The 25,685-nt window shown below is 38.5% G+C and overlaps 2 protein-coding genes across 2 annotated transcripts in view; both read left to right on the top strand.

Annotated features, from left to right (window-relative positions):
- Nucleotides 1–25,685, top strand: part of LOC136267646 (intermembrane lipid transfer protein VPS13A-like) — a 225,998-nt gene that overhangs the window by 176,823 nt on the left and 23,490 nt on the right. The window lies entirely within an intron of this gene.
- On the top strand, nt 11,652–25,352 carry LOC136266473 (intermembrane lipid transfer protein VPS13A-like). Its single transcript, XM_066061488.1, has 20 exons — nt 11,652–11,903; nt 11,957–12,000; nt 12,086–12,128; nt 12,176–12,271; nt 12,319–12,414; nt 12,468–12,535; nt 13,179–13,217; nt 13,274–13,333; nt 14,126–14,185; nt 14,233–14,313; nt 14,570–14,624; nt 14,705–14,832; nt 14,917–15,023; nt 15,078–15,164; nt 16,977–17,061; nt 17,119–17,181; nt 19,886–19,985; nt 23,687–23,690; nt 23,764–23,891; nt 25,261–25,352. Exons 1-20 carry the CDS (start codon nt 11,804–11,806, stop codon nt 25,350–25,352), a joined length of 1,536 nt encoding a protein of 511 aa, XP_065917560.1. The 5' UTR covers nt 11,652–11,803.

Raw genomic sequence — 25,685 nt, 5'->3', positions numbered from 1 at the left:
TTTGACCGAGGACGAAGATCAGAGTACAGGATATACTGGAGTGCCACCCCCTTGGATTATCAAAGTGTCCACATTTTAGGGTGTGCTTTTTGAGGGGTCCTTCTGTATATTTTCAGTAGAATTTCTGCAGGTCTCTACTTAGTGGGATAAATAAGTACACAATTAGGTCCTATAGCTTGTCAAATTGCCCCTCGTTTTGCTCTTTCAGTAGGAGGGCGGGTACACACAAAAGGACAAGGCCTGATACATGCAAGGGCCTGATACAGGAACGTGTTACCTTCAGGCCCTTGGTGTGCTTACAACAATCCTTATCACTTACAAAACCACGTACGCAACACATAGCTACTCACACAAGAAGAAATCAGCCGGGTCCCATACCTCTCGCGATATAGGCAGACTGCTAGGTGCTAGGCTATGGTGTGCTGAAAACCAACGCAAAGCTTAGTATACCGGTACCCAACTGTTCCGTATCCCCCTACCGTACACTAATCTAGCATTCGTATGGACGGTTAGTCCATACTAATGCAACATGTACCTTTGGACTATACGTCCATATAGCTTAAGATAATAGGTTGTCCTATAAAGTAATCTAAACATTTCATTGCAATGGATAATGGATATCCCACCATGTTTAATATAGTAAACAATAGTAACAAATTATTACTTGTTGTACATTGTGAATGGATAAATGTATCACTCGTTTCTACCTACGTTAATATACCTTGTAGTAGATACTATGCTGCTATGTAGAACAAAAATATTTGACAATTCACAATCAAGGTTATAACAAGTAGCTCCACTAATGACTACACCACATTAAAGTAATAAATGCATGTTCCTCACTATTCTTATATTAGTAGGAACTTTGCCAGTGCAAAATATCCATTTGATGAATCACTGTGTTTCAGGGGCGTAGCTATACCCGATTCTATATTTGACTAAATTTGTGTGGTTGAGAGTCAAAACATGTGCTGTAATTTGGTGAAACTGTTCAGTACTGGACGTGTAAAGTAATTGTTTTATTAGATGTTTAATGGTAGACTGATGAAAGACAAGCTAATTCCACTATAGGCCATAGTGCCCATCTTATAATGTCAGGAGGCAGGAGGAGCATTGTTTACTAAATTTCTCAATGTTGGTTATGAAGTATGCTAAAACGCTCAGTATGTGCAAGTATGTAGAAAAGACAGAAGAGTGAAAACAAAGCACGATATTGGGACTGGAGGCTAAATTAAGCTTCTGTACTATTCGTGCAGTAGTATCTTAGTCTAATAAGCTGTACAAAAAGCAGTGTAGTAACTAGCTAGGCGTAATTTCTTTTAAAGCAAATGTGCTAGAGTCCTCGGAGATGGGCTTGCATTGCTTGTTAAATGGTTTGCATGGGGACAGCCAGACTTTGTACCCAGATAATTCAGAAAACTAGCTACACCCCGACTGTGTTTTGTTGCATATTTATACACACCGACATAGCTAACAATGGCTGTAGGCAGAAAAAATACTTGGACAATTAAAGGATTATTTGCCAAATTCAACACTGCCAAAGTTATCTACTGTACAGTAGCTTTCAGACTTTCCCCCTAGGATTGTGATTTTAATTATCACTAGTTAATGAAAAGACAATGTCAACTATTGCCAACTAAATAATCATGATAATTGGATAATTGCCCATCCCTATAATATTTTTGCATCAATACTACAAAACCATTCCCCCAAGATTGCATATGGTAGGGTTTCCACAAAATTTTCAAATGAATTTGCTAACTGTTGTTATGTGTTGGACTAACTCTCACTTGAATACAGCTGCAGTGGCGGTAAATTCTATAGCCTCCTTCGGGTGGAAATCGATCGAAATGTCTGCAAATTACAAAATTACGAGCTGCAACTCCCGGAAACAATGATCTTTTATCACAATACTGCACTTCAACCTTCCTCTGTGAGTAAACCTTCGCCAAAAAGTATTGGTGGTTTGATTGGTGAAGCACGATTGCTGTAGCTGCATCATTGAGACAGGATTTTGGGGTCCAAAAACGGGATTTCGTCTACAAAGACCAAACGAATGATTGCCAAAACTTCCTCACACCACAATAGTAGACACCTATCAACAAAGAAGTCACGTACCAACTATGGTTAAATTTTGAAGATGCTAACCATCTGGGTGAGCCCAGTATTGGGCAAAAATCATCCAAAATGGCATCCTTTTTTCATTATTTGCTCTCTCAACTACTCAAAACCAGAATTCTTCAGGTATAACACTGTTAACATCTACAACATATAACTAGCATCAAGGATTTGTTGTTAGAAAACGTAAAAATAAACTAATAGGCGTTTATCCTAATAACAAGATTGACATTGACACTTTTAAGAACAATCTGATTGGTATTGTATGTAATTGTAATGAACATTAGCGTGTTGCCCCTGGTGGGCTTTGCTAATTAATAAAAATAATAATAATAACTATAGAACAGATCATTATAAATTTAACTATTACCCCAAATCTATCCGCGGTTGGAACAATTTACCAACTGACACAATAGAATCCCAATCTCTACAAGTATTTTTAGATAAATTATAACTGACTCTTATCTATGTGATTTGTAATGTTTTTCCTTACCTGAACATATCAGTTTGTAACTGTGTTTTCAGTAATCATAATCATAACTACAGGTTCACGTGATTGAGTATGGCTATATTGCTACTAATAGCACTATAGACCAAAATCATGCCGTTGTATGTAGCCTTATTACTTTTAAGGGTGTTTAAACCACTACACCTGACATCAAGTGTGATATCGACTGTTAAATCACAATAAGAACGAAAATCACGTGAGCATGGAGTTATTAGGATAGACGCCTAGACTATTAGTTTATTTTTACAGGTTTTCTAACAAGAAATCCTTGTCGCTAGTTATATGTTCTAGATGTTAACACTGTTATACACCAAGAATTTTGGTTTTGAGTAGTTGAGAGGCAAATTACGAGAAAAGGGTGCCATTTTGGGTGATTTTTGCCCAATACTGGGCTCGCCCAGATGGTTAGCATCTTCAGAATTTAACCATACTTGGTACGTGACTTCTGTGTTGATGGATGACTACTACTGTGGTGTGAGGAAGTTTTGGCAATCATTTGTTTGGTCTTTGTGGACGAAAACCCGTTTTTGAACCCCAAAATCCTGTCTAAATGATGCAGCTACGGCAATCGTGCTTCACCAATCAAACTACCAATACTTTTGGGTGAAGATTTGCTCATAGAGGTAGGTTGAAGTGCAGTATTGTGATAAAAGATCATCATTTCCAGGAGTTACAGCTCGTAATCTCGCAATTTGCAGACATTTTGATCGATTTCCACCTCAAGGAGGTGATAGAATTTATCGCCACTGCAGCTGTATTCAAGTGAGAGTTAGTCCAACATGTAACAACAGTTAGCAGATTATTTTGAAGATGTTCATTTTTTACGTTGGAAACCCTACATATGGTCTATTGTAAAATCAGAAACAAAATACACTTACATTAGGATTGCTCAAGCTGGCAAGTTTTGTGGCATCTTACATAGGCGCTGGAACCGGGGGGAGCGGGCCCCCACACTATTTTCAAAAGCATGTTTTGGCCCCCCACTTTTTGGGGCAAGTAGCAGTAGTAGCCAATCAGCCAAAGTTATATATACACACAGAAATACATAAGTTACCTCCATACGAGAAACCATACAACCACCACGCAAAAGCACTCTGGGGTGTGGCATCACCAGTCCACCGCAACTCTCAAGCGAGCTCTCAAGCCATTCATTGTATAATAAAATAACACAAAAGCGCCTGTAATTTTATTTCTGTTATGCTTGCACGTGATATCTGTTGTTCAAATATCTGGATCCGTGCAGTGAGAAGTTTAAACAGTAGAAAGAGTGTCATATCCGTGGCATTATATGATGTGGGAAAGTTTAACTCGAACTGAGAGTGGTAGCTAACAGATCTAAGTCTAAGAGGGCAATCACACTGTACTGCCCGAGTGTATGGGAGTTGCTGACTACCGACGATTAAACCAGAAATTATTAAGACTGTGGTGAAGTTGATTTATCAAGAAAAACAAACAAGGATGTTGAAACTCAAAGTGGCCAACCTTGAACGCAGTGTGATATTCACGTGATCTTCACTCAGTTTGGGAACACCTGCTAGAACAGACATCCCAGCTTGTAGTTCCGTAAAGGTAACGATGTTTCACTTTGCGGATAACCACTATCGATGCTGTAATCCTTGCAGTGAAGTACGTAAAGCTCGCATAAAGAAAAGACCTTCACGTGACCATGATTTCTCACGTGATATATACATGCATCAAGCACATGCAGTACCGTGTTTTTCAGGTTTCTGGCGAAAATCAAAGCATTAACGTGATCAAACACGTGATCCGTGCTTTGAACTAGCAAGGCTTACATAACTTGCAGCATACTAGCAATACTTGAACATGTACAATGATCGGCAAAAGGTGCGAAAATTCACTTTAAATGCCTTGCAAGTTCGAGATATTTGAATTACAGATCACGTGTTTGATCACGTTTATGCTTTGATTTTCGCAAGAAACCTGAAAAACACGGTAGGTGTAGAGGAGCATAGCGGCAGGATAGGGAGTGAAGAGATAGTATAGGTGTAGGGCTATTAGCTAGTGATAACACACCCCACAATACCTTTATATAAATGTACGTGTGAATTGGGTACAGAGGAGCCGGACCCTGTGTGTCTGCATGGGTATTAATCAGTTTATGGTTAACTGGTTATGGCTATCTCCCCCCCCCCCCCACTCTGAAAATCGTTTCTACGCCTTTTATTATTATTGGTAATACTGTGCAGACCTCTATATATATACTCTTGCATCTTGTTTTAATAATCTGCGAAATAAAGCAATTGATATAAGATTGACAATATGCACAACACAATAGGGAGAATACAAAGAAGTGTTTTACTAAACATTTGAAGAAAATATTAAATTTTGTTGCATGTGTACTCAGTTTGTGTTTATAGAAAATACTGGATGAGTGCATGACATCACGTTTATCACTGGTATGATGAAAAGAGCTATTTTGTATTTTATTGTGGCCGGTCGTGTAGTCTTGTTTAGTGTCCAGGAGTACATAGCATTACAAGAGAAATAAAAGCTGGATATCGAATGAGCATTTATGTAGCATTATGTTAAGAATGAGCTCTATTAGGCTTGAATCCTACTGAGCAAAGTATCCTAAGCACTTGAGTATGTGCAGGAAAATCCACCTTGGACAAGACTAGTAACTTGCAGGAGGTTAACATGGATAGAAGCCGTAGAGCTCAAAGTTCCATAATAACCAGTTATAGTCATGGTAACAGCATGAACCAGCCAGCATCATGGGGCATACCAAGCCACTGTTCTAACCATTTGGTTATGTTGTTTTGCCTGTAAGAATTTACAGTGAAAGCAAGCAACAGCACAAAGCAGAGATTCAGTAATACTCATCATAGTATAAATTTCAACCTTGCCCCATGTGTACATATACCAGTGAGCTTACAGCATGACATTGTCAGGCACAATGGTAACCACCTGGTAGCAATAATGCCATACATTATGTTCAGTATATTAAAGTTACAAGCTTGAGGCAAAATAGTTATTCACTTACTCATACTATGAATGTGTGTGTACACAAGTCATTGCAAATTAAGTTTAACACAGGGGTGAGTTACCATACCTTCCATCAAGGCGCCTTCCATATCCATAACATAGTCACCAGTTTATCTCCTTTATAAAGGTCACTCACTCGTCATTGTTACGCAGAAAATGTGGCTGACCACAACAACTTTGTGCGGTGACCACGTGATCAATCAGTTTCCTGTATTACATAACTTTGTGGTTGAGCAAGTCTGTACATAACGAGATTGGTAGTCAATAGCAACCGACTAGTTCATATGCGCTGTGAGTTTAACCAGGCATTAGATACAACTTACAGTCTGAGAAGCTCAGTGAGAAAATGGTTTGAGTTAAAGGAATTGTTAGTTTATGGTTGAACAGAGTTCCACACATCAAGATTTAGTGGGCATGTCACATGCGTAAGGAACTCGGCCAGTTAAAGCCAAACCAAGTGTAATTTTACTCGTCCAGTTAGGACAACGACTGAAGGAGCAGGGAGAAACGAAACAAGAAGGTTTACAGCTGATAAAATGTTGTAGGTTGAGCAGGAAAGGGTCCAAGAGAAAATATAAGAGGAATGTCAAGCATAATGGATATTTAAGTAGAGCACCCTACAGATGTTTTAATATAGCTATTAAAAGTCGGCAAAAGATATCTTAGCTTATTTGTTTGTTCCTTGCTACACTACATAATGGGAAAAGTGATTTTCCAATCATGTAACTTTTTTTATTTCCAGTAAAGTTGGCTCGCACTTTTGACTGTATCTCTAGAGTTGAAGGCAGAAAAGGTCTGTAATGAATTTCAACCTGATAAAAATGTTTATATACCCCTTCATTTTATTGGTCATCACATTGTGCACTCCACACAGTTTTTATTGACTGTAGAAACTAGTCTGCCTTGCTTTCTATAGAGTAAGGGTCTGGTCACTCTGACATTGAAAATTTGTGGTGTAACACTTAAAACTGGTAATGCTGCCTAATCCATATGGAAAGAAATCTTTGGTTATGTTAATCCATACGGAAAGAATCTTTGGTTAACAGCTGTTCGCTGATATTTTTCGAGAACTACTCACTTTATGTGGCTGTTGGATGTGACATTCTTGCTAACATCCGGGGTGTACACAGGAATTTTGTAAAGGGATTTCCACTACAGCTAAGTGACTGTTATATTAGAGTAGTTTATATTGCCTGACTGTTTTATTAGAGTATCTCGATCTTTTCACCAAAATCATAATTCAGAACAATGCTATAACTTGTACACATTACGTTCATTTAAAGATCTGCCTTGCTGTACTAGTGTTAAGAAAAATTGTGTTGAAGTATGACAGAATTATTAAAATGCCACGAATGCATTATAGTGATCCCTCCATTATCCAAACTCATTGGGCCCTAGGTATGTTAAGCAATACATTTTTATACAAAGTTAAAATACTCCAATAGAACATACACTGTTAAAACTGAGCAAGTGCTATGGTAACACTCAGAAGCGTTAAATATATTTTGACTGCTCCCTATGGTTATCATAGTTTTTGACTGGAAAAGTCAAAATTTAACACTTCTAGGTGCTACCATATAGCACATCACTTTTAACTGTGTACAATTAATTTCAAGTAAAATACTCTAATAGAATAGTCACTTCACAGTTCAGACAACAGAAAGTTCAATAATCGATGGATGGATAGTGTAGGGGCCACTGTATGTAGATATTCATGCACTTCACTGATGCTGATAGCTGTGATCTATGAGCATTTTAGGGTACATTACTAAAATAGGCTAGTAAGAAAAATAAATAATACCATCCTATACAATTATATTGCTCATTCGATTCATTGCTTACTTTGTAACTGATCATGCATCCATTACATGTTCGTCACCAGTATTATCATCATCCTTAAATAAATTTGTGACCGTCTCAGCAAAAACCCGACTTGTTCGCACAATTTAATTTTTTTTTTTATTCACTCAGCATTATTAGCAGTGTCCAAGGAATGGATCACCAAAGTTTCAGCCTTCTGTGGTGTGTAGTTTTGAAATTATAGCACTAGCCAGTAGGAAGAGTAAGATAATCGATTTACACAGCAACTATACTGAAAATAAACTACAGGCGCTTACATTCGTAGTCATAACTTCCGTTTGGATTAATCTACAGCGTTGCAATTTGGCTTGAGATGTTCACATGGATCAGTGCATCAGCCAAGGTATAGTGTTAGCCCTGTAGACACTTGCGCATATGGATATTAAAGCGGTTTGGTAGAAGAAATGATGATCTTGTTTACCGCATCGTAAACAAACGCACGTGACACGCATACCGTTGAAGCTACAGAAACGAAACAATAATGTTCGAACTCTCCATGAGCAGGCGAATAAGATGGTATGTAGTTTTAATCGATTTGAGTCTTCCTTCTTTGAATACTGGCCCCGATAAAAACTTGCGTATTTTTTTGTAGCATGCGTAATATTACGAATTATTTTTAAATTTCATTTTTCTCAATACGCATGCTTGTGCGAACAAGTCGGGTTTTTTGCTGAGACGGTCACCTTTGTTATCTGTTGTATCACCTAGGATTTTCTTCCAATTCCTCCTCTACAGTGTAGCTGTACAACATAAATACCTATTCAGCTTCTTCCATTATTTTATAGCTTGTCTGCTGCAAATGACTTGCTAAGGATTCAGCTCCACCGGTTGAGATGATGTTGCAACAGTAACACACCCATCCTATTGATATGATACTATACGCAGTACTATACAGAGACAGCCAAATTAAGCACAAATATTTCTATAAATTTCATGCCATGTAATCTTACTGAATTCTTTCAAATTAATTCTTGGATAAAACATCTTCATACGTACCATACACACTTTTCAAGTACCAAACACACTAACTACTTAAGTACGGGATAGTGAGGGACTGTCAAACAAAAATTTTATTATGTAATTAAGGCGGGCTTGGTGTTGTTGTGTTTTGTATCAGCTGGTAACAGGCTTAAATTGTTGGGAGAATAATAGCGTGCTGACTGGACAGTTACAAGGTACAAGAAAACACATGTAACAGTACAAGATAACATAGATACAACACACTTAGAAACTGGCGCACCTGTAAGCACATGCGTAGTTTTGCTGACTAATGGCAATATTTTCCTGAACCAAAAATCAGGACTGTCAAACTAGTTGTTAACATTTTGTATAAACAGACTACTAGTCTGGCTTCTTGTCTAGGTCCTGACGGAGCCTTTTGTTAGAAATAATGTTTCTAGTGCTTGTGATATCAATTTAAAAATTAATTTTGTGACCACAGTGTCTTGCTTTAGGCCATATTGTAGTCATATTTCAGCAACTATACACATTATTCATAAATCCTCTTGTCAGTCCCTCACAAGTGATGTTCTTCAAACCTTAGAAATGTTAGTAAGTTCTCATGGTTCTTCATTGGTCTGATTTTTGGTTCACAGTTTTCACTATTTGGCATGGGGACAACTCATGTTTCCATAACAACATTTGAATTCCATGTCAATTTATGAGAAGCTAAGAATTCATAAATATTTGATAACAATGCATTAAGAAAAATCAAACCCCTAATCATGAAAAATGATCGATAGTATACATGTGAAGTTTACAGTATCCTGTAACCTTAAGAAGCAATAATCTGGTACTCATGTCTTTACATAATGAGGTAGACTGCTGTATTAAAATATTTATGATGAACTGAAAAAACCTACCATGTTTGCAATACCTAAAACTGCATGACAAAAAAATATTAAGTTTTAAACTGTCTGAGAATGAATCTGAGGCAGTTTTGTGTACTGCCACACAGAAACAAGTTAACCAAAGTACAGTGTGTAATCATCACCCATAATTGCAAGTGAAGGGTTTTGGGGAGATTTCTCTCCCCCCTTTCCATAACATTAGTGCCACCTTGTAACATAGATCTATAATTTCCTGGCATGGTATCAAGTAGCTAATAAAAATATTGTTGAGTCAGTCCAAATCTTGACATGGGTTGGAATGTGTAACAAGAAGCTCTAATGGTCAGGGGTACACTAGTGGAAGTCATCACATACGTAGTGTGCAAAGTACATTTCGATTCTAGAGTGACATGCATAGTCACATCCTCCCAGGAGGATATCACTTTGCATTAGCACTTGGAAATGTGAAGCATTGGCCCACCAAGGATGGTCCGGGGGATGTCCCTCTAAGGAGATTTTGACAACACAGTATATATAATGTAATTATAATGCTACAGTAGCTACAGCCATCCAAAAGTGAACTAACAGGATCTAGAAGAGGCCTTCGCTTTAGTGCCTCACTCAATGTTAAGGACTCATCATTGTTTTCTTTACCTTGAAAAACTGTAAAGTAAAGCACTGCAACTTCAGTGACAAACTCTTCTATTGCAAAATCAAGTGACCATATTGGCTATTTCTTACATGCTAGATAGAAGTGCATGCTTCTGAGAATTTTACAGTGCAACTGAAACTCTTCATGAGGATGGCAAGGGCAGAATAAGGGGGAGTGAAGCATGTAATCCCTTGAGCTCCCTCCCCCCTCAAACTATGCACTACAGCTAGAAAGATAGTAGAAGCTACAGTACAGGTGTGGTTGTATATTACATGGGCATGGAAAGAGTGATAAGAGTTATCTCTTATAGGAATCAACAAGAGGAGTAAAAAAGGTGCTGAACATCGAAATACTCTAATAGAACAGTCAAATATTCAAATAGAAATAAATAAAGAACAAAGACCAACTCCTAGACCCTTCAACTTTGAACTCTATATGAAAGCTATAGTTACCACTGACTTCATAAAAGCGGCTCACAATCCACATTCAATAAGGTTCAGTTGATATACTTAGACTGGGGATCGAGTCACCACTGAGTTTGGGATATTTTTTCTGCATTCTTTATACATGTTTCTGACTCCCATTTATGTACTGATTCTCACAGGTCCCTTGTGGGATAGCATTCACAGAATAAAATATTAATGCCAAATTTGATCTCAGAAAACTAAATTTGCAAATTTTTCCCATGAGGGATTCCCCAGACCCCCTAGATAAAACATGTTCCTCATGCTGAGTGTGCTTCTCACACTGCACTACTAATTGTATCAACCGATTTTTTGTCCCCACTATATGTGCCCCTAGTTTAGCACCCCCCTTTGGGAAATTCTAGATCCACCCCGGCCTTCACGTTTAGTAGCAATTTTGACTAAAAATTAGCTTTGAAAGTCAACAGTGTCATACAGACTATTTGAAACTTCAACCGATATGCAGGATATTAGCATAAAACACCAGCTTTGTGTCACTTTTCCTAAGCTACGTTCACGTTGAGCTGAATCCTCAAAAACATTTAATAACTCATGGATGCAATTACACATGATCTTGAAATTTGGCTCATTTGTAGTACTGCTTGATCCACTAAAAATATTGTGAAATCTTTTTGTTCAAATGTTTGACATAATATTTACGGCCAATCAAAATTTTCACAATACATTTCCTATGGGGAAGCCGTATAAGTACAGTGTCCATTACAGCCCTTTCCCGAACTTGTAATGGAGCCAAACCGTACATGTCTGTTGTTGACACCTTTGCTGTTACCAATAATCATCTGGTTGGCTGAAATGTTAACTCTGTTGAGAAAAAATCCACTTTTAATTTTTAGCTGTTTTTCAGGATTCAGCTCAACGTGAACATACTATAGCTGGTCAGTTCACCGGGAAACTGCATTGTTTTGTAAATCCAAATGTTCGGACAGTTGTTAGCTGGCTATAGCTATAATGTAACAGGTCTATTAGCTATATCAGACCATCTGATTAGACTTATGAGGCTACAAGTGAATACATGTATTTCAGTCACTCATCTCATTTCACACACATGCATATGATGATATCACTCTATCTCAGTGGAGCCGGATGGTAGCTATTCCCAAACTTATGCAGCTAGTGGCATAGCTAGCTAAGTGAGGGCATAATTTCGTGCGTGAAATACTAATTAGTTGAATCATAGATATACTAACCCCAGGTATATCTATGGTTGAATTCGAGCCCGGCTGGGCACGAGACTATGCACACAGGTGGAGTGAAATTAAGCGCCAGCTTGCGCGTAAAGTAGGGATGGTTAGGTCCTCCGCTAGGACTCGTATGTGACAGTTAACAGAGCTTGCAGCAACACAATATGGTGTTCGAATCGTTAGTTGTGAACGTCCTTAACCAATTTTTGGGGCCGTACATCAAGAACCTTGACGCGTCCCAATTAAAGATCGGCATCTGGAACGGTTGGACGTTCAGTTTTGCAAGAACATGTGTGTATAATTTGCTGTATATTTAGGAGATGCTTTGCTAGAGCGACTGGAAATAAAAGAGAATGCCTTTGTAAGTTGCTGATGAAACGAGCTGAATATTATTTTGTCTTGTTGGCATAAAATTAATTTTTTATATAAACATTTTGTTTACATAGTCCCAGTTCAACCTGCCCATCAGGGTCAAAGGGGGATTCCTAGGTGAGTATGTTACATCTTGTTCGTCAGTTGTCGAGTTGCTAATTTAGATCGACTGAGACTACAAATCCCATGGAAGTCAAAATTCACTGATCCTGTCATAGCTGAGGTGGAAGGTCTCTACCTCATTGCTGGGCCATTAACAGGTACACAGTACATTCATGCACTTGTTACCATCACAACCTCATGGTAGGGACTACTTATGATGCTAAGAAAGAGACAGCAGAAGCTCGTGAAAAGAAACAGAATCAACTGAAGAAGATTGAAGAGGCAAAGAAGAGGGAAAAGGGTGCGGGGTCTTGGCAATATGTTGTGTGTTATGGTGTGTGTGTTGTGTTGTAGAAAAGAGTAAAGAAAATGATGATGGGTTTGTAGCAAAACTGGTCACTCAAATTATCAAGAATATCCAGGTGTGTTATGTGTCATGTTGGATAACTGATATGTCAGTATCATGTGTGTGTTGTTTGTGTGTGTGTATGTGAATTGTATAGAACTGATGGTACGTATGTGCATGACCTCCCCCACACACACCGCAACCTCTCTGTGAGACCTGTCTCCTGTCGGTTTCTTGTGTTGCCCTAGGAGGATTTGCCTGCACAAGACTCAAGTGCCTGAGTAGTGCACAGACATCCCAGTGCTTGTTTGCTGGGCGACAATAGTTGTGTTTTGCATGTCTGATGTGGACTTTGCTTTGCATTATGCAGCTGTATGCTTATGTGTGTGTGCGTGCGTGTATGTGTGTGTGCGTGCGTGTGTGTGTGTGTGTGTGTGTGCACTGTGTTTTTAGCCTGCGTGTAGTAAGTAGGCTCTGTGTTCCTCAAGTTATATGTGAGACTTGTTACAGCCTCCTCCCAAAGGTTCTAGTTATGTCCCAGTACTCCTAGAACCTGAATACTGCACAAACATCATAGTGTTCTTAGGGAGTAGTGATGCCTTTTGTAGCTACTTAGAATTTGTTTCTTTGTACTGTAGCGTGCACATATATACGTCTCAGTGTGTATCATACAGATATGTGTAGTTGTCAACACTTTCTTGTTACTTCCACTTCACCAGGTCACAGTGAAGAGTATACATATCAGATATGAAGACAATGTGAGTTACAGTGACCTCATCTCACAGACACCAAATGACATGACACACTGTTACAGGTGACAATGTCAGGACACAACTTTGCAGCAGGAGTGACACTAGATGGACTGGTTGTTCAGGTGAGGAGTAGCAATATTCACATTATGAGATAAATATATTTGCAAGCAAAACCTACAAACTGATATACAGTAAAAGTGAAGCCTATGTATGGGGTTGGGTGATCAAGTTTGAATATAAAAACATTTTCATAGTTACAAGTTGAAAACGTTTAAACAAGCAAACTTGACATTACAAAATTGTGTTATTTAGGTACAGAGTAGGGTTGGAACGAATGTACAAATACATCCTCCGAAGCTTCTTTTCAAAATGTTACCGAAGCTTCGAAGCTTTGTTGCAAATGTCATGTCAACTATTAATGACCACAATTGATGGTTCTTAGGGTGTACACTGTAGCACAAACTCCTACACTTTGTTATAGCTCCAGTATAACCATTGTTTAAACTACAATTACATCAAAAAATATGTAAATGGCAGCTTCCACAAGGAGTGATAATACTTGTGCAACTGGTTTAACATGTTGGTATCCATAGTAACGAAGCTTTGGTGGGATAAAAGAGCATCCGAATGTTATGAGACCGAACGAAGCTTCGAACTATTTGTCTCAACCCTAGTACAGAGTAACATGAAGAACCGGTTAATGTCACAGTTTGACTGAAAGCAGGTTCCCTAAGAACTAAATTGCTGACCTCTGCCTGAATAAAGGTTGGGACAGTGACAATTTTTGCATATTCTTTTCAATTCTGCACTTTTGTGATACCTGAAGTTCAAAAGTTTTTGACCTTGCTTAAAAGTTTTTGGCCATATGTCTGGCTGCCATCATAAATATTGTTTTCATAAATATTGTTTAATAGAGTACTGACAGCCAATGGAGGATTGGAGTGAACAAGGAGGAAGGATCTATGGTTTACAAGGTGTGTTGTGTATCAGTAGACATGTTTGGATGTTGGTATGGTTTTAGATTGTCCAGTTGAAGTCCCTCAGTGTCTACTGGGACACTGATACACAATTAGTCGGTGACTTGCCAACTACAGAATGGCTAGTAAGTTGATGTGTGTACTCTGTATATTAATGTGTCCACATGTGTGCATTCATAGCACACACATACACACGTGCGTGCGTGCGCACCCGCACACATGCACGCACTACATACACACACACACACGCTACACGTGTCACACACACGCTACACGCGTGCACACACACGCTACACACGTGCACACACACACACACAGCTCACAGTCATGTGCATGCACACATACTAAAGTACAGGTACATATTCTTCTCAATTTTTACAGAAGTACCTCAAAGATAGGATATCACCAACTGATAAATCATCCACTACAAATTACAGTAAGTGTGTTATTCTAATTCCTCAAAACATTTTGTCACTACTACTCTCAGAATTTTCTTTTTCCTTCTCATGTTTATAGTTTTGAGGCCATTAACAGCTGATGCTAAGGCTACACTGACCACTAAACCTGGAAAAGATCCAAATATTCCTCAAGCTGATGTCAGCATTTCAGTTGGAGAAGTAGCAGTGCATATGGATAAATTGCAGGTGTGTCCATCTATGTACAGTGTGTGTGTGTGTGCGTGTGTGTGTACGTCTGTGTGCGTGCATGCATGATTCATCTCCCAATAGTTCCAGGGAGTGATGATCTTAGCAGAGTCGCTGGACAGGATGACAGTCAACACACGATACAGGAAGTACAAACCTCCAGTAGAGATGAAACATCAGTACAAGTTGTGGTAGGTAGCCCACCTACCCACTGTGATGACATCACATGACATCATCACCATTAGGTGGCAGTATGCTATAGTCAGTGTACTTGAAGAACATGTCAAGAGGAAGACTGAGATGTGGTCACCATCACACATCAGACAACACTGGTCAGTACAGTGCTTGTACTATTGTACAGTGGTACTTGCTGTAACATGGTCACCTTTGGGACAAAGTTGGTTGTCTGTGTAATTCTTGAGATTGGCCGGTTTAGAGAGGTGTCCTATATAAATAGGTGGTTGCTAAGAGCAATGAACCTCTCTTTATGTGCACATTCTGTTTGGTGCATGATCAATTCATGACCTTAATTTATTTTTACTAGTAACCTAGTAAATCTAACACTGTACACCTACACTTCTGTTAGTCAAGTGCTACAGCAAAATGGGCCAAATTTTAGAGGGAAGGAACTTTTTTTTAAGTGTTTAATGCAAAGGTATGGCTTTGTCACTTGACTACAGACTAGAAACTTTTTCCCTCCAATTTGTGTAGTTTGTGTAATTGAATGAAGTAGTATCAACAACAGCAGCTGTAGGTGTAGTGTGTTAACATAGCAATTAGTTGAGAGAGTGTATCCTAGTAACATCAATGAATGGAACTCCATCTACCATAGGGATGATTAATCCTTTGACCTCAACAATATTGGATGTTCTGTTAGAGTGTTTTATCACTTGTGAAATGTGTGTGATCAAAATACTGTGTTGCGTTGCTATCCATCCTCACTCTATCTGTTCTTATAGTCTGTTCTAACATAGTTAATTTCCTAACAAGCATATGATGCAATAGTGTGATTGCTTCTTTCTAATACAACTAAAGACTTAATTTAGAACATGGATGAAGCTGTTTAAAATGCTAAATTCTCTGCATCTATGTGTACAATTGGCCTTTTACTGTATTCATAATTTGAGTTCGACATATACCATCCAGTCACTGTCTTGCATTTCATGTGACACAGCCAAGCATTTCCAAAATTGCTAGAATTAAAAAAAAAGTGTTTTTTATGTCATACTCAACACTATCACATATACACTGGTTAAGATTCAACACTCAGTCATTAAGATGCTGCAGACCATTCTATCACTACTCATAATGTAACTCAATCATATTATGTATGAAATAGTTTGGGCTTTTGAGTAATGTCCATTTGGCATGGTATTGCTAAGGAGTGTGTCATGAATAGTTTAATATAGGTGTACCAGCATTGTAAGTGGGTCGGTACTGCTGGACCCACTGACCCCAATGGTAACTCACATCTGACCTGAATGTGATATGAAACAGATAGCTAGGTTTTAAAAAAGTCTACTTGTCCTAGCTCCTCTGCATAACTATACAGGTTATTAAAAAGGATCATCTGCAAGAAAGTATGGCATCATGGGAGCTCACCTATATAGTCGCTGTAGCTGTCCATGGAGCCATACATACTTGTCAATTGTTGCTAATGTCTTATAATATTCTTTGGTACCTACTCATAGTTACATAACTGCAAGTAACAACACTCAGTCTCGTAAAGTGGGCATGGCTGCATGCCCACAGACAGTAACATACAATCCCAATACGTGGGTGTTGCTCCACATATCCTTACAAATACCAAACGCATTCTTGAGTGATGGGTGGGGCTCTGTGTAAGTTTCTTTGGTACATTCAATTGCATACATTTCCATCAGTGAAATCAACTTGTAAAATTTATGATCAATGGTCACACATGATCCCATCTGGGATATTCAATAAAGCAGAGACCCACTTTACCGGGACAAAATGTGACCCAAGTGACCCGGATAATCCAGATGATCCAACCCACTTACAGCACTGTAGTGTACAAAGCAGGTGGTATATTATGTTTTAAACATAGTAAAGCATAAAATAACTTTTCTCCATTCTAAAGCAGTACATACCATATGTATCATGTCTCATGTGACTGATTTCAGGAGACTATTTCAACAATATGTGGAGAAGTATAAGGAGAAGTTACTGACCTCTAAACCATCTGCTGACCTGTTAGCTCAACTACAGGTGCGTTGCTAGGTGATGTCACGGTATCCATGGTGATGTATGTTTGTTGATGTGCAGCAATTAGAAGATCAACTTGATATTGGTAACATTGTTGTTGCACGAAATGAAGCAGAAATAAGGGTGAGTGCATTGTGTATAATACATTACCTGCTGAGCAAAAATCGTCATAGTTTGTGTTTCATTTTAAACCAGGCGTGCACCCACAGCTGGTCAAAGCCTACAACTGACCTTTAGGCCAGCTGTGGGCACATGTCTGGCTTCCTGAAATTGTTTCTGAAAATGTGTGCATATCTATGTATTATGTACATACGTATGTTTCTTTTTCTGTTCACACCCACACTTGTGCACTAAAGAAGCAAAGCAGTGTGAACACTCTGTAGACTTTACATTAAACTTACAGACAGGTCAGCTTTGCTTTAAGGCGTATGCTACATGCCACGGGTGAAACTGTTTCTCAATTATATGGTGTGAACAGCCTTTCTTGTGGGCTGTACGGGTGTTGTAGCGACCAAAAAACAACACAAGTCTTGTAAGCTACGTACAAGAAATTGCGTATCTCGTCAGGGGTGTGTCCCTCTCGTACATGAACAACAATGAAGAGCAGAACAAAGACTTTGTCAAGAGAATTTTGTAAGACAACACAATAGACGCAATATAAAACAGTTGAGAAGATTCTTCCATACATAATTTGTGGTTTAAATCGAGTAATGCCTCCTTAGCAGTGCATAGTGATGAATTACAAAATGCAATATTTACAAAATATATCTAGATAAGTAATAGTATGATTGATTTATTGTCTATTTAGCTAGAAAGAAATAATACTAACCGCATGGTCACCTGGGTTTTAGAAGTAGCACAACATCAACTTGTTTATGACTTCTTTGAAAAAACTGATAGGCTGTTAAAGTTTCAGCCTTATGTGGTGGAGTCATAGCAGTAGATAGGTGAAGAGCAAAACAATCCATTTGTACATGTACAGTGACTGCTTTCAATTGATTATAAGTCACGAGTTCAACAGGCTATGGAGTCGGGACTTGTGGCATTGTGTTCACCATGAACTCGTCTGGTACAGTATTTAGCCTGTATCCACCCATGTTATCAAGCAAGAAGGCTGTTCAAGCTTAGAATGGCAATGATAAGTTATATCAATCACTGTTTACTGAAGCAGTTAAAGAATGCATAAGATTATTTTTTGTAGCACATGCGTTTTACTCATTGTATTCAATTTAATTTCTTTCTAACACAGAATTATGTAAACTAGTTGGGTTTTTGCTCAGTAGGTCACATATTGTTACCAGCTTTATGACATTAAATGATTGGGTAGTGTCTAGTAGTATATGAGGAGCATATATAAGCACCACACTTATCCTACTGTAGACAGTCTTTCCTAACTTCTAAACTATGTTACTATGTATCTAAAATTCATTTTATTCAATGAGCTATTTGGGATTCATGGGTATATACTCTTAATATGGTCTGGTGAGTCATCAGTCATATAAGTATGTAAAAATGTATGGAGATTTTGTTTAAGTTTCGTGATGAATTTTGGTCCCGTAATTTTGTCATTAAGTAAACCCCCGGTTCAACAGTGGATTCCCACCTTCTTCTGAATGCCAAAAAGACTTTATTTTATTAAGCAGCTGCTTTGGATGCTGGGCATCTCTTCCTCAAGTTGGCACAGGACATCTCCCTTACACACCGTTAAGGACATTAACAATCGAAATACTCTAATAGAGCAGTCATATTTATTTTGTGAGTCCCATTGACATAGATATATAAATTCTTTTTGCAGCTTAATGAATGGAATCTCACTCACAGGCCTGTGGTCTTTGTACTTTTTATTTAAATTTAGCTGTGCTTTATAAAATACAGATATTCATACTGTATAGTTTATGAACCGAAGACTCAGCCTCCTGACCTCTCCATTCCCCTGTTCATGGTTCATCTTAATTGTACATTAATTTGTGAAATTTACAACACTTTATTTACAGCCATCAGTAGTGGTCAGCATATATTACATAACTGTTTACAATACAGTAGACCCTCGGCTTGTTTATCCATACCCTCGTTTATCCGAAATTGGAAATGACTGTTCTATTAGAGAATTTTGAGTATAGGTGTATATTCTATTAGAGTGTTTCAACAGTACTCTGTATGTACACACATGCATATATATATATATAATGTATGGGCTTCAGTTATCCAAACAATTCACACTTTTATCATTGCCTGAGAACAAAGGGGTTAAGGGTCCACTGTACAATAAAAACTTGTTCTGTATACTAGGCCCTGTTAGCATCCTTGACCAAATGAAGACTTGCACACTTGCACGCATACAAAGAAGTACGTACTTGTAATTCATAAATATAAACAATTCCACTGACCACACAAGAAGAACACACTTGACTTTGACAAACACCCTAATAGAACAGCCACCATCATAGAGCTGGGCAATATACTGGTACGTATCATAGGAGAAGGTATTTTAATGATACCACTACCGTACCGGATGAATTTAGAAAATACCGCCATACCGTCTGGAGATTAGATGGCAACTGATTCATAGCATCATCCAATGTAAAGATTACTTTCTAATTGCATTAAGGTCTTTTTAACATGTTTCGCCAACCTTCTATCACCCTTTCCAAAAGAAAATTTACTATAAAACTTTAAAAATACAATGTACCGTGATATTTTCTGTAATACCGTACCGGCTTTGACAAATCTCATACCGCCCAGCTCTACGCCATCATTAATACCACAATTCAGATGACTATGACTTCCTTATCCACACACACTTTAATGACTTCATTGTGTTATACAGGCCAGTAAGGTTGAGAAGAAACGTGCAGAAACATCTAGTGGATGGTTTGGATGGTTCACTTCAAGTGTAGTGGAAGAAGAGAAAGATGTTATCCCATCAGGTGAGGTCTAAAGTGGTAGACTGTGTGTGTGTGTGTGTTGTTGTGTGTGTGTGTGTGTTGTGTGTGTGTGTGTGTTGTTGTTGTGTGTGTGTGTTGTTGTGTGTGTGTGTTATTGTGTGTGTGTGTGTGTGTGTTGTTGTTGTTGTGTGTGTGTGTTGTTGTGTGTGTGTTGTGTGTGTGTGTGTGTGTGTGTGTGTGTGTGTGTGTGTGTGTGTGTGTGTGTGTGTGTGTGTGTGTGTGTGTGTGTACGTGTGTGAAGAGCACACTCTGGGGAAGGGGTAAGAGGCATGAACCCAACCCTTACCATTTAAGAAAATTATTACTAGCTACCCAAATTTAGTGTATTTTCACCGTGAATGGTCAGTCACTACACACACTGTAGAGACAACGGGTCTCTTTCTGATTATATCCAGAGTGAATTTCAAGTAACACTTTTATTTGATGTACATTGTATAATACATTTTGCTTGAAAACACTTTTAATTGACACATATTAACACTTTATATGCTAGTATAATTATTAATTTAAGGTTCCAGCAATAAAGAGTTATAATGAATGATCAGTATAGATTAGGAACCTAGACTGAGGTTGTTTCTAAACCATGAAGAACCAAGGGTGTAGTTTTTAGCCAACTTGGATAATGTTATCGTTTATATGGGTACATAGTATAGGTGAAGTCATTGTGGGATTGGATATGTCATTTTAAAATTGTCATGCAATGTTAAAATACAATGAGTGCAGGAGACCGAACATGTATTCACTGGAGAAATCTAGCTTGCACCTTATCGCTGCTTCCTGAAAGTTAGAAGCCAGAACTGAGAACAATACTATAGAAAGCGTGGCTATGTGTGAACAAGAAAAGCTACGAGTTGTTGAGTGCCCATGGCATCACAGCAGTGTGAAGAACAGGTTTATAGACACTGTTACAGTTCAAAGACGAGGCTTGAGTGCCGGGATAACTATGGCGAACAGTTGTCACACAGCACGATTTTGATTACAGACCACACCCACATTACAGGTAACACAGAATAACCATTCCACAAGGAAGCTTACACACCTGGGTCTTTAATAGAAGACGAACAGGTGTAAAACACTTACTGAAACACATGTGCTCTAGATAGAATTTTCTGTAATATCTGGATTTGTCCATTCATCATAACAAACATAGCTACAATGTTAGGTTCTACCTCCCATAATCGAATTATTTTAGGCATGAAAGGAATCCAGTTGTTAAATTTGGTATTAGCTTGGGTGATCAACTGATCACCCACTACTGCAGGCTATTAGCCTGAATATTCTTGGAAGAGCATAGCAAATCAATGATCAGAAGTGAGATGTGCAATGCTTGAAGCCTTTCTGCTGGCAGGTCTCTAGCAAAGTCGGTTAGAAACCTGCTAGCAGATTTCTAACCACTTTAAGGACCTGCTATCAGGTATCTTAGTGGTTTTTGAAGACCTTATTGTCTTATAAAGATCAGAGCTGGGCATAACATTATCTAAGTGGTAATAACTTTTACTTATAGTTTGTTATCAGTATAGCTATGACATACTCGTGTGGCTATGACTGCTTTCTTGATCTTGTTGCTGAGCTACATACATCAAAAGCGTTGTTGCCATGTCTTGTTTTCTACAGCAGCTGATTGCAGATAGATTATTAAGACAAGTGGTGACCATGCTCGCATTGTTTTAGGGTATGGTCAATAATTTAAGCGTGCTCAGTTTTCAATCTGATTGTTTTATAAGTACAGCTACATGTATCTACACCCTCGTACAGTAGCCTAAGTGCAGCCTTCTGTGAGCATTTTTTAACACTATGTCTGATGTTAGATGCAATTCTGTAAAGGTGCTTTTCATCACATGTGATATTTAGTGTAAAAATAATTTTTGAAAATTGAAACATGGGAATAGAGATCACTGAAAAAGGTAAAGAAAAAAGTGTCTAACAAGCCAGCATGTTAATACACAGAGATCTCTATTTGGACTCAATGGATATGGTAGAAACTAAGAAAAAAGTGACTGACATTGCTGCACAGGAAGCCAAATACTTTACAGTTATTGTTGCTGCCAAAGGCTACCATCAATGTCCTTTAGCAAGCGAGAGCCAAGAACTCACAACTTTCGTTACCCCTTACAGGAGATTCAAGTATTTGTGGGCTCCGTATGGGCTCTCGTCAATTGCAGAGCACTATAATCGTCGTATGGCAGAAGCGTTGGAGGGACTGACAGGATATCATAGAATAGTAGATCTAATCCAAAATAGCCAAGCTGTAAAAAAGTGTGCGGCCCTCAAAAAGGCTATGGTGAAAAAAGATGTGAAATCCAAGGTGGCGGCCAAGAAATGGCTGTGATGGTAGGTTAATGGTAAAAAATTTAATAACGGAAATTTAGGTGAATTTTTTGCCAAGACCAAGTGGCACAAAAATTCACCTGAATTGTCATTATTAAAATTTTTACCATTAGCCTACCATCACAGCCATTTCTTGGCCGCCACCTTGGATTTCACATCTTTTTTTACCATAGCCTTTTTGAGGGCTGCACACTTTTTTTACAGCTTGGCTGTTTTGGATTAGATTTCATTTCTTTTTGTATTTAGGCGACTTTTTTAACCTATCTTTTTTTACCACAGGAAGAAGAAAAGATGAAGTAGATGTACTGTAAATATTTTATCAGTAAATGTACAAATTATATATATATATAATACATATATTGATTACAGAAATCTCCATCGTGGTTTCTTTGTAACTGAACACTCTACAAGGTGACTTCTTCTAGATGCTCTCTCTACAGGGTGAATTGTTTGTAGCTGAACGATCTACTAGGTAACTTCTTCTAGCTGATCTCTCTACAGGGTGATTTGTTTGTAGCTGAATTCTGTACAGGCGATTTGTTTGCAGCTGAGCTATTTACAAGGTAACTTCTTCTAACTGATCTTTCTACAGGGCAATTTTGTTTGTGGCAGAATTTTATACAGGTTGATTTCTTTGCAGCTGAACTCTCTACATGGTGGTTTCTTTGTAGCTGAACTCTCTACAAGGTAACTTCTTCTAGCTGATCTCTATACAGGGTGATTTGTTTGTAGCTGAATGATCTACAAGGTAACTTCTTCTAGCTGATCTCTCTACAGGGTGGTTTGTTTGTAGCTGAATTCTGTACAGGTGATTTATTTGCAGCTGAGCTCTTTACAGAATAGTTTCTTTGTAGCTGAACTCTCTAAAAGGTAACTTCTTCTAGCTGTTCTCTCTACAGGGTGATTTGTTTGTAGCTGAACAATCTACAAGGTAACTTCTTCTAGCTGATCTCTCTACAGGGTGGTTTGTTTGTAGCTGAATTCTGTACAGGTGATTTATTTGCAGCTGAGCTCTTTACAGAATGGTTTCTTTGTAGCTGAACTCTCTAAAAGGTAATTTTTCTAGCTGATGTCTCTACAAGGTCACTAGTTTGTAGCTGAACTCTCTACATGGTGGTTTCTTCTAGCTGATCTTTCTACAGGGTGATTTGTTTGTAGCTGAACTCTCTACAAGGTGACTTCTTCTAGCTGATCTCTCTACAGGGAGATTTGTTTGAAGCTGAACTCTCTAAATGATGGTTTCTTTGTAGCTGAACTCTCTAGATAAGAAGTGGAAAGATTATGAAGAAGGATTTGGAGATCTCAAAAGTAGTAAATTCTGGTACGGTCTTAAAGCATTGCACTGTTTTACACAGACAGGTAAGTGGGAGTTGAGGATTGACTTTCAATATGAGAACCACACCTGGTCCCATCTCCACTACAACACTTTCAGTGTAGGACTAGAGAGTAAAGAATATCCTCTAACCATCGGAGGATTTACTGGCACCACTACTGATCCTTTTGCGACCCACTCACTGAATGGCCAGAGATTCAGTACATCTGATAATGACAATGAAAGAAGTAGTGGTAACTGTGGAAATAGTTATGGTGGATGGTGGCACAACTTCTGCGCCCACATTTATCCAAATCAACAACCACCATATGACAACCACCATATGTACACCTCAACCACAAATCATACAACCTGCTCTCTATTGAGACAAAGATACGTCTTCGTGATTGTATCATTCAGTGACTATACTAACTGTTCATTGTGTCAATGTGTTGTACCTCAATAAGGATAATATGTATACACTACCAGTACAATGTGTGACACATCATACAATTATTATTTTAGTGTTGTACAACTGTGTTTTCTGTCGATTGAAAGAATTGAATTAGACAGAAAATAAGCTCCTACTGTGGGTCACGTGAGTTCTCATGTGACATTATGGGTAACGTAACCATAACGAGAACCATAATGCCACATGCCATTGTGTTGGTGGGCAATCGGGAGTCTGGATTCAGTGGAATGGAAGGTACTTAGGTAATCTCAATTAGTGGTCACCTCTTTAAAAAGACCACCTCTTTACAAAGACCGTTTTACTGTACTGTTGTTTTACAGCCCTATAAAACAGTCTTAACTGATGAATTGTGTTCCACATGCTATGTCTAGAAAAGCCAGTGATATCTGATTTATGATACAGTAATGGCTATATACCCCATACAAAAACAGCTTGGCTATACAAACTAAAAGCAACTGGCAACTAAAGGAGCTAATATCTGGTGAGGCCAAGAAATGAATGTTAATATATACTGACAACTACTTATAATTTACAATAATCTTGGTCCTTTATCATTGACTTGTCCAGTCTGACTGTATTCTTAATTAATTCCCTGTAAATCTAATAGGCTAGTAAATTGGTACCTTTCCCAATACTCCAGCATTGTAGATGAGAAAAAAGGCGGCTAAATTGCTAGCCAATTAGAGTTACAGGGAATTAATTAGGAATGCAGCAAGACTGTACGAGTCAATGATAAAAGACCAAATTTTTATAAATTATAGCAAGTTATTTGCCAGTGTTTCTTGGCCTCTGACTGTGATGTCCCTTCCCATGGGGATTATTGTGGGCCAATCTGTGTGGCTGTCCACTACCACAAGATAATACTTCCTTGCATGGTAGCAAAAATCCACTGCAATCTCTTGAAATGGCCGTAGCGGTTTGGGCTTGAATATAATTGGTTCCTTTGGCTGTGAAGGGAGGTGGTCCTAACATTGTTTACAAGCTAGTATCATTTGGTCTATGTCATGGTCTACGCCTGGCCAGTACACCGTTAAGTGTGCTCTTTGTTTTGTCCGCATGGATCCCTGGTGACACTCATGAAGCTGTAACAACACTTGTCTACACAGGGAACGTGGTATAACTAGTATACATCTATACAATATCAGTTCCTCTTCTACTGAGAGATGTTGGCGGACTTGCCAAAATGACTTGGTCTCTTCTGGCAGCATGTGTCGGTGGCCTGGGAAGCCTTCCATAATATACTGTTTCAACTGTTGATAATTATCGTCTTCTCTGGCTTGTTAGTGTAATTCTTGCAAATGAATGCTCTCTATCTCGCTCTGGTGGATATTTCTGATTTCCACCGCTGAAAGATCTTGGTTAGTGCCCTCAGCCAATGACTCTTCTGGGGTGGGGATGCTAACTGGGTTCCTAGATAAAGCATCTGGGGCCTGGTTTGTTGCCCCCTTACGCCATATGGCCTTAAAATTAAATGCCATGATCTTCATGTGCATGCGCTGTAACCTCAGGTTCTCTATCTCATCTAGTCTGTGGCTGTTCAGAATTGGTACAAGTGGATTGCGATCTGTCC

Source organism: Dysidea avara, chromosome 9 (assembly GCF_963678975.1).
Source record: "Dysidea avara chromosome 9, odDysAvar1.4, whole genome shotgun sequence".
NCBI classification, from domain to species: domain Eukaryota; kingdom Metazoa; phylum Porifera; class Demospongiae; order Dictyoceratida; family Dysideidae; genus Dysidea; species Dysidea avara.
Note: the sequence above shows the minus strand (reverse complement) of the source record. Positions and strands in the feature narration are given on the sequence as shown.